This window comes from Amia ocellicauda, chromosome 2 (assembly GCF_036373705.1).
Source record: "Amia ocellicauda isolate fAmiCal2 chromosome 2, fAmiCal2.hap1, whole genome shotgun sequence".
NCBI classification, from domain to species: domain Eukaryota; kingdom Metazoa; phylum Chordata; class Actinopteri; order Amiiformes; family Amiidae; genus Amia; species Amia ocellicauda.
In genome coordinates this window covers 13756379-13765919 of record NC_089851.1, presented here as the reverse complement: position 1 = coordinate 13765919, position 9541 = coordinate 13756379, and the positions used below count along the sequence as shown (strand labels likewise).

General features: G+C 37.4%; 1 protein-coding gene across 3 annotated transcripts in view; it reads left to right on the top strand.

The window, feature by feature from the left end:
• ankrd29 (ankyrin repeat domain 29) overlaps positions 1-8857 on the top strand; it is a 10368-nt gene extending 1511 nt beyond the window's left edge. The window contains exons 2-10 of one of the 3 annotated variants that reach the window (XM_066719521.1): positions 770-880; positions 1451-1549; positions 3506-3604; positions 3768-3866; positions 4539-4637; positions 6755-6853; positions 7323-7418; positions 7659-7757; positions 8378-8857. In XM_066719521.1, coding sequence (XP_066575618.1) covers positions 770-880; positions 1451-1549; positions 3506-3604; positions 3768-3866; positions 4539-4637; positions 6755-6853; positions 7323-7418; positions 7659-7757; positions 8378-8461 — 885 coding nt within the window. In that variant the 3' untranslated portion in view covers positions 8462-8857. Of the gene's footprint in view, positions 1-769; positions 939-1450; positions 1550-3505; positions 3605-3767; positions 3867-4538; positions 4638-6754; positions 6854-7322; positions 7419-7658; positions 7758-8377 lie in introns of those variants that run through there. The other 2 variants (XM_066719533.1, XM_066719527.1) reach the window with 2 other exon arrangements.
• The last annotated feature ends 684 nt before the right edge of the window (positions 8858-9541 follow it).

Below are 9541 nucleotides of genomic sequence, written 5' to 3'. Positions count from 1 at the left end.
GAAGAGTACAGATTACAAATATGCAGCAGAATCAATTTTGATCAATAGATCATTTTACATTGATAAAACAAGGAGGCCTAATGCCTATTCGTTTGACAAGAATCCAAAACATGTTTGCTTGCATTTTTTTCCAAACGAGCATCAAGATAATTACATTCATATCACATGAAAGCTGCAAAAAATATTGAGAAAATAATAAAGTGTATCTTACTTTCCCTTCCAATAACTATTAAGCAGATTGTATTTAGGTTTTGTTTTAACGAGGGTTATTCCCATGTCAGCATCCACTATTCACACCTTGAACTCCATACCAGTTGTGTTCTGTCAATGTTTTGTTCAGCTTGTTGGCATGAAATATTACACTGCTTTGTAATACCAAGACCAGGACCAAAACAACATTTTGGCCCACTTGCCAATTAGAGATTAGTGTTCCTCACAAAAGTTGACATTTTTTCATTTGATTTGAGTTTTATTAACTAAATTATCAGATATATTTGAAAATGAAACTGAATCGTGTATAGTTGGTTCATTTTGCAGCTATTTTGTATTCTCTGGAGACTGTAAACTTGCTACCCCCCCCCCCACAGCTAGTCCTTGTTTTGCGCTTATATTTTGTAAGTCACCCTGGATAAGGGCGTCTGCCAAGAAATAATAATAATAATAATAATAATAATAATAATAATAATAATAATAGTCTAATTGTGAAATTATTCCTGTTACTTAAACAAAGTACTTTCATTCATTTATTTTTTCTACCATTTTTTTTCAGAAGGAAACACCTCTTGCCAACGCTGTATTTTGGGCAGCAAGGAAGGGGAACTTGGCTCTCCTGCAGTTACTATTAAATAGTGGCCGAGTAGATGTGGACTGCAAAGACAGTGTATGGACATGCATGCCAAAACAGTTGAACTGCACCCCTTTGCCATAAACTACTTGTGGTAGGAAAGACAACAAAGAACTAAAACTTTTATTTTAAGAAACATTAGGAAATGGAGATGGGTTGCAATAAAATGCAGCACAACAGGCAATTAACTTTAAATTACCCTTTTAAAATGCAAGAATGCTAGATGCCTGTTTCTGAGGTCCAACGAAGGCAGATAAGGACACAATTTTGATTAGTCTCAGGCTATTCCCCAGTATAAAACACTGTAGAAACAGAAGCCATGCTACATTTTAAATGCATATTTTTAGGTTCTTAAAATTAATTGAATCTGCATCATATATACTTAAACAAAATACTTTGACTGCGGAAAAGAAAATAATATGCTCTCTTTTTTGTTTTGACTAGAAACCATAGATGAGTGTAGAAAGACAGGATGAAATGTTAGAAACGCATATGGGTTTCCAGTCCCAAAATCAGAATATGGATGTAATATCACCATACACTTCAAAGTTTTCTATGCAAATGTTTTCCCAGCCACTAACTCTGTTTTTTTTTTTCTCTGACCAGTTTGGAACCACGGCTCTGATGGTAGCATCCTACAGTGGACACTACGAGTGTGTCAGAGAGCTGATCATGCAAGGCGCAGACATCAACCTGCAGAGAGAGGTACGGGGGAAGATGCAGCACTTAGAGTGTTCTCTGGAAAGCGTTTACATTGTTTTACCCCAATGCAAAATCTTCTGTTGCACTTATTGTAACTGCCAATGATCTCCCATCTCCATACTCACACTGTAGTGAAGGAAAAAATATGCCTCTTGCTACTTTTGCATCTTTAAATGCAGGTCGTTCCAGGTAAATGGAGAGTAAATGTTACCCTGTTGCTATGCAGCGTCTGATGTGTCAACAGTAGGACAATTACGAAGTTCAGCTGGTTCTGATAAATAATGTATACACTTGGAAAGGAACTATACTAACTGAAAATGATTAGACCAGTTTATTACTAAAATGAATTAAAAATATATCTTTAGCACTTGATGTAAACAAACCTTCCTCGTCCTCATCATATTAATTGAAAATATAATACATTAATCATATAAATACTATTAGATTTTTATTTCTGTTGCTGTCTCTGTTCATGTATGCTCTAGTTAAGGAAACTGCTTTATAGGCCACTTTTTGAAACGATCCTCGGGCTACACCCTGGAAATGAACGCATCCCACACCACCTTTTATCTTCTGCCAGTCTTTTGCCAAGAAACATATACGTCGGTTTAATTACTGTATACACTCCACAACAGTTATTTTTTCAAAGGTGTCAATGTTAGTACTTGTGAATTTGATTTGAAGTTATTGTTGCCCTTTAGCCATCTACTAATTCAGTCATCGGGTTCAAAAACTGCTGAGCAATCGCTGCCGCCTTCAATTTAGGACGATTAAAGGGCAAGAGCAAATTCTGGGACTTTTATACATTTCATGAGGGGATATCACAGAGATGTGTTTAAACATGTGGGCACAGAACGAGTTGTTGCTGGGAAGATTTCTTTACACTGTATCTTAAAATTGAAGCACAACTTAATATACCAGTAGCAAATTAGTATTGGTCAATTGCAGTTTTCATAAAATATTTGGTTCTTTGGATTAAAGTCGAAGGAGCTCATATTAACTGAATTCAGTATTAACAGCCATTGGTTCACTTGGGGGTTGAATAAACTGCCCACTTGCGAAAAATGTTTTCATTACTGCAACCATAATTGGTTAAGGTTAGGATGAGTGTTATATTGTTGCAGGAACAACAGCTACACAGCAAACTCAGGTATATAATGACCAATCATTCATTCTCCTTGCTCATGTCCTTCAAGATAGAGATTCGGGCCTGTCAGTGCTCAATTCAACAGAGCAAAGATTTGATGTGTCACAACCTTTATATAAACAGTTGGCCTGTATCCCATTTTATTGAAGTTGCTATTTGACTGTACTGTCCTCAAAGTACTTTTACAATTTTAAAATTTTATGATAGAATTATAAAGTAAGTAATTTTAAAACCTCAGTAAGCGGGTAGCAACACTTTTCATACCATGCTGATGGTGCATTGAAAGCAAAAAGATCATGCATTATATATGAGAGGCCTCAGTGGAGAAGATTTACTGTGGATTTGGTATTGCCCAGGAGACCAGTTGCTGTCTAATGGCTCAGAGCAGTATATGTGTCCATCACATGACCGATAGATGCTACCTGTTTTTTTAACTGAATCTTAGTTTAATGTATTTTTGTTTTTAAGAGTTAAAATGGTTTCTTCAAATTGAATCCTTAAATGATCAATTGAAAATAAATGATAGACAGTCATAGTGCAGTTTGTTTGCTTACTTAAAGGGTATTTTTAATAGAAGTCATTGCTGAATGAAAGTTTGACTATTTTTCTATGGCAGGCAAACAAATTACTTCCCTCTTTTGCTCGCACATGCTTCAATAAGTGCATGTAAATTCAGTCGGAGTGTGTGCATTCTAAATAGAATGTCCAAAGCAAATACCTCTCTCTTTTCCCCATTTATTATTACTATATGAAAGACATTAAATCAATCGCAAACTGAACACTGTTGTTTAGTGAAATATTAATGTTTTCAGACAGGCTCCACTCCCCTTTTCTTCGCTGCGCAGCAGGGGCACAGTGACATCGTGAAGCTGCTGTTTGAGTTCGGAGCCTCCACTGAATTTCAGACAAAGGTATGTGAGCCACTGAGGAAGAACTGAGATCACCAAGATTAAGCCGTCAGAATTTGCCTATAGGCTGTTTTGTATGTTCTGCCTGAGGTGTTTAACTTGGAAGTGAAGGTGTACACTTGTGTCCTCATTTTGAAGAATTATTAACACTGTTTTGTATTAATAGGATGGTGGTACAGCCTTATCAGCAGCCTGTCAATATGGTCACTCTAAAGTGGTGGAGACCCTGTTGAAATATGGTGCTAATGTCCATGACCAGCTGCACGTGAGTCTGACTTGTGTTCATGACTGTATTAACAGGACATTCCCTGTACAAAATGTTTTTCAAATGTATTATGCTAAAAAATAATCAAGCTTTTGTTTCATTACCAATTGACTTGCTGTACAGACATGATCAATTCAACATAAAATAATAAAAGCAACATGCATGTATTGTTTGGTTATCAAGTGCATATAATATTGACAGAGAGAGTAATGTATTGTGTGAAAATTAGTGGCTTTCAAAATATTTATTCTTTGAGCCCTAATACTGCAGTAAAGCACCACTATCTACTGTTATGTATTTTTTCACAGGCACTTGGCATTTGTTACTAAGAGCCACTAGAGGGAGCTCAATGCCTTCAGTCAAAATAAAAGTATCCTGCTCAGAATCTAGTAATTGTGGCAAGCTGTTGTGAAATTTAATACATAATTACTGATATCAAATATACAATCAGATATCAAATATATATATATATATATATATATTGCTGATATCAGCAATTCGTGGCACGCCGTTGTGACATTTAATCCTTAACCTGATGTTAACTAGTAGGCTATGCATTTTTGATATAAAAAATACAATTTCTGATATAAAAAATACAATTGTTGATATCAACAGTTTTTGAAAATAGAGGGATGAAAATTTGTAATGTGAATTTGTGTGCTGTTTTACCAGGACGGTGCCACACCGCTCTTCCTTGCTGCCCAGGAAGGACATGTTACTGTAATACGACAACTTCTGTCTTCAGGAGCCAAAGTCAACCAACCGCGAGATGTAAGGAAGTTCACAAATCGGATATATTTTAAAACATGTATCGCTCCTATTTTTGCAGTGTGAACCCTGCTTTACAAAGAGTAGCTAGTTCTCAGTACATTCAACTGGAAGTATACATAGTCAGTGAACAGCTAGTCCTTTATCACTTGCTGTTAATTTTCATTCATTTTCCCCTGTATTTGATCCCCTGCTGATTTTGTACGTTTGCCCATGTGATGGTCAGTCTATAATTTTAATGGTAGGTGTATTTTAACAGTGAGAGACAGAATAACAACAAAAAAATCCAGAAAAACGCATTTCAAAAAAGTTATAAATTGATTTGCATGTTAATGAGGGAAATAAGTATTTGACCCCTTCGACTTAGTACTTGGTGGCAAAACCCTTGTTGGCAATCACAGAGGTCAGACGTTTCTTGCAGTTGGCCACCAGGTTTGCACACATCTCAGGAGGGATTTTGTCCCACTCCTCTTTGCAGATCCTCTCCAAGTCATTAAGGTTTCAAGGCTGACGTTTGGCAACTCGAACCTTCAGCTCCCTCCACAGATTTTCTATGGGATTAAGGTCTGGAGACTGGCTAGGCCACTCCAGGACCTTAATGTGCTTCTTCTTGAGCCACTCCTTTGTTGCCTTGGCTGTGTGTTTTAGGTCATTGTCATGCTGGAATACCCATCCACGACCCATTTTCAATGCCCTGGCTGAGGGAAGGAGGTTCTCACCCAAGATTTGATGGTACATGGCCCCGTCCATCGTCCCTTTGATGCGGTGCAGTTGTCCTGTCCCCTTAGCAGAAAAACACCCCCAAAGCATAATGTTTCCACCTCCATGTTTGACGGTGGGGATGGTGTTCTTAGGGTCATTCCTCCTCCTCCAAACGTGGCGAGTTGAGTTGATGCCAAAGAGCTCGATTTTGGTCTCATCTGACCACAACACTTTCACTCAGTTCTCCTCTGAATCCTTCAGATGTTTATTGGCAAACTTCAGACGGGCCTGTACATGTGCTTTCTTGAGCAGGGGGACCTTGCGGGCACTGCAGGATTTCAGTCCTTCACGGCGTAGTGTGTTACCAATTGTTTTCTTGGTGACTATGGTTCCAGCTGCCTTGAGATCATTAACAAGATCCTCCCGTGTAGTTCTGGGCTGATTCCTCACCGTTCTCATGATCATTGAAACTCCACGAGGTGAGATCTTGCATGGAGCCCCAGACCGTGAGAGACTGACAGTTATTTTGTGTTTCTTCCATTTGCGAATAATCGCACCAACTGTTGTCACCTTCTCACCAAGCTGCTTGGCGATGGTCTTGTAGCCCATTCCAGCCTTGTGTAGGTCTACAATCTTGTCCCTGACATCCTTGGACAGCTCTTTGGTCTTGGCCATGGTGGAGAGTTTGGAATCTGATTGATTGATTGCTTCTGTGGACAGGTGTCTTTTATACAGGTAACGAGCTGAGATTAGGAGCACTCCCTTTAAGAGAGAGCTCCTAATCTCAGCTCGTTACCTGTATAAAAGACACCTGGGAGCCAGAAATCTTGCTGATTGATAGGGGATCAAATACTTATTTCCCTCAATAACATGCAAATCAATGTATAGCTTTTTTGAAATGCGTTTTTCTGGATTTTTTTGCTGTTATTCTGTCTCTGTTAAAATACACCTACCATTAAAATTATAGACTGATCATTTCTTTGCCAGTGGGCAAACTTACAAAATCAGCAGGGGATCAAATACTTTTTTCCCTCACTGTAATATGTAGTGTCATACAGAAAAAGTCATTTTGTTTATTACAGGCTTGGGACTGTCAAAACCTTTTGAGCCTTCAGCATTATAGTTGCCCCAAATTGCTTTATCATATATATTTGAGGACTAAATTAAATGATTTGATGTGCTAAATCACATGGTCCTCAGAAGACTACACAGTGTGCCTAAGGGCAGGTTTCAGAGCTACAACACATTGGTTTATGGCTAATAGATATTCAGGAATATGTGTTAGTCTATTGTGTGAAGGATTTGCAGCTGATATGTTACTGTGTCTCAAACTGTATGAAGTACCCCTTGAACAGCGTGCTTGATGCCCTCAGGGGCCAGTACAGTGCTCAAGCTCAGGAGCTACCCTTGTCTTCCAGGATGGTACGGCTCCACTCTGGATGGCCGCTCAGATGGGACACAGTGAGGTAGTGAAGGTCCTGTTACTCCGAGGAGCTGATCGAGATGCTGACAGAAAAGTAGGTTTTTACCTTAGCACCCAGAAGCATGTGGGACTATAAATATGTGTATATTATATATTGAAGATCAATGTATTTTGGAGTCACACAAATAACTTGATGTCAGAGCTCAACACTATTGCTATACACAAGTATTCATTAATTCCACACCCACCAAATTGAGACAGTAAATCCCATATAATGTTGTTGTCATTTTTTTATTCTTGTATATTCTCTTGAAAAAGCAGTCCCAGTAAAAATGTGTATGTGTATTACCAATGCATTTCTGTGTGTTTTTGTGTAGAGGAAATTTGAAATGAGAGAGAGAAAAACTTTATTTTTATTTTTATTTTATTTTAATGGTGTATGCACTTCGCCATTGCACTGCAGTTACCCACTGCAGTGCAAGTTCTAGAGAACTCCAGACAGAGCAGTATTCATAAGTGTATATTTTTATAAAGGCATCAAGCAATATCCTTTTACTTTACAGGATGGGTCTACAGCTTTATTTAAGGCTTCTCACAAAGGGCATAATGATGTCATTGAAGAACTTCTTAAATTTTCCCCTTCCCTCAGCCTTCTTAAGGTAATGCAGAATTAAGTCAATTGGCCATTGTCAGTGATTATGGTAGTCTTTGCATGTGAAACTCCTGGGGTGTTGGAATGGGTCAGAATTTGTTTTAATGGAGTTTCTATAGTTTTTTTAAGCCAAGTCACTTTCTCAGATTCAACTTTATTGTATATAATAGAGTTGGGGGGCGTTAACATTGAATTAAATAATTAAATGATGCCGTATTTATTCTCTCTGTGTCTTTTTAACTAACAGAATGGATCAACAGCCCTCCATGCAGCAGTGTTGGGAGGAAATGTTAGATCAGTGGTGCTATTACTTGGAGCTAATGCGGACCCTACACTAAGAAATACGGTATGTGATTTCTTGCGGGCCGTAGTAAACCTTCAGCCCAGCCTGGACTTTATCTCTGACCCAGAGGGGGGTTTACTTCATCCAGACCTAATTTAAAGAGCTGGCATTGAATGAGGCTACATTACTTTGGGGACCCACTGATCGGGCTCATTAGCATCAGAAAAGATGTGGTGACCTAACAAGATCAGTAAGGCGTTTGTGTGTTAAGAAAGTGTTTAAGTGAATGTCACTATAGGAAAAAGAGCATAACATGTTGCATAATGATGTCTTTTTAAGAGGAGACATTTTTCTGTCATGTTCTTGAAAGTGATCTTTTATACATGTTTTTACATTGTGTGTAAATGTATAATTACTTTGCAAGAGAGATAGAATGAATACTGTATGTGCATGTTTTGCAATAGATAGATATTTTGATCATTAGGTTCAATACTACAGTTGAAGTCACTTTGTTAATCCCAGTATTTTAGTCTTATTGCCTTGACAGGCAAGAAAAACAGTAGAATCATTTTCTTAAGGCACAATTCCTGTGTATTGTAGCGAAATGGTTTAATTGCTTTAAGCGTTAAACCTAGTAAATAATGTATCTGCATTATTTCACTTTTCTTTTCTTCCTTCTTTAGAATAACGAATTACCTGCCGACCTTACAAAAAATGAACGCATTCTGAGAGTATTACGGACAAAACTATCCAATAGAACTAGTTGATGACTCTCGATGGTTTATACCAATGGCTGTGGAGTCCAAGAAGAGCACTTAGGTCCTGTCAAAGAAGGTCTCTGAGGGACACAGCGTCATTCCTGGCGACACCAATGAGATTCCAGTTCTTGCTTCCAGTTACAGCTTAAGAGAGCGTGCATTAATGAATAGCCATAATGTAAAATCAGGAAAGTGATTTACAAGTCTGATATGAAATGAAAATCATCAGCTTTGTACAAGTCGAGATTTCTGTATATCTCCTTTGTTCGAAGGTTGATGCAATCTATGCTAAATATTTTTCTCAGAACTTTTTTTTTCTCTCTCCTGGTGCTGTATATTTCTTAATATTTTGCGAGTTTAATTGCTGTGTTTGTAATAAATAAACTGGATGTTTGTGGAGTAAAATACCATCTGATGAAAATGAAAATGCTGATAAAATATTTAAACACACATGGCACACAGTTGTGAAAATGTATACAACCGTTAAAAATATATAGGTACTATGCAGGTTTACATCACTGATAGTTTGTAATTGCAATAGTAATAGTATAATTTAGGTTAGGAGTAGTATAATTCAGTAATAGTACGTAAAAGTAGGTTAGCAGCTGTATTATAATACCAGGTATATTCCTGTTCATGATAGTATGTTATTTACTATATATTATAAGAATACATCATTATTATAAATTATTCTACAATGGAAATAACCCCAAGAGTAATTAAGCTGTAAACATCATATATCCTTTATAATATGCAAATATGAGCCCAATAAGGAATGGAAAAGTTTGGTACAGGGCAGCTTAAATGTGTATGGGACCATGGGCCAAATATGAAACTGACACGTTTGTCCCCTACAATAGACAATTGCAGTGTGGTGTACTGTGGTAATATTGGAAGGTGTAATGTGGTGTACCATAGTAAAAACAGTGTACAAAGTTGTAAAAACACAGTAAAACCATGGTAACATGGTAAAAGCATGGAAAAACCATGTTAAATATATGGGAAAATCATGGTAGAAACATTATACAATGGTAAAATCATAAAATCGTGGGGAAAATGTAAAATCATAGTAAAGTACAGTGTACTAAC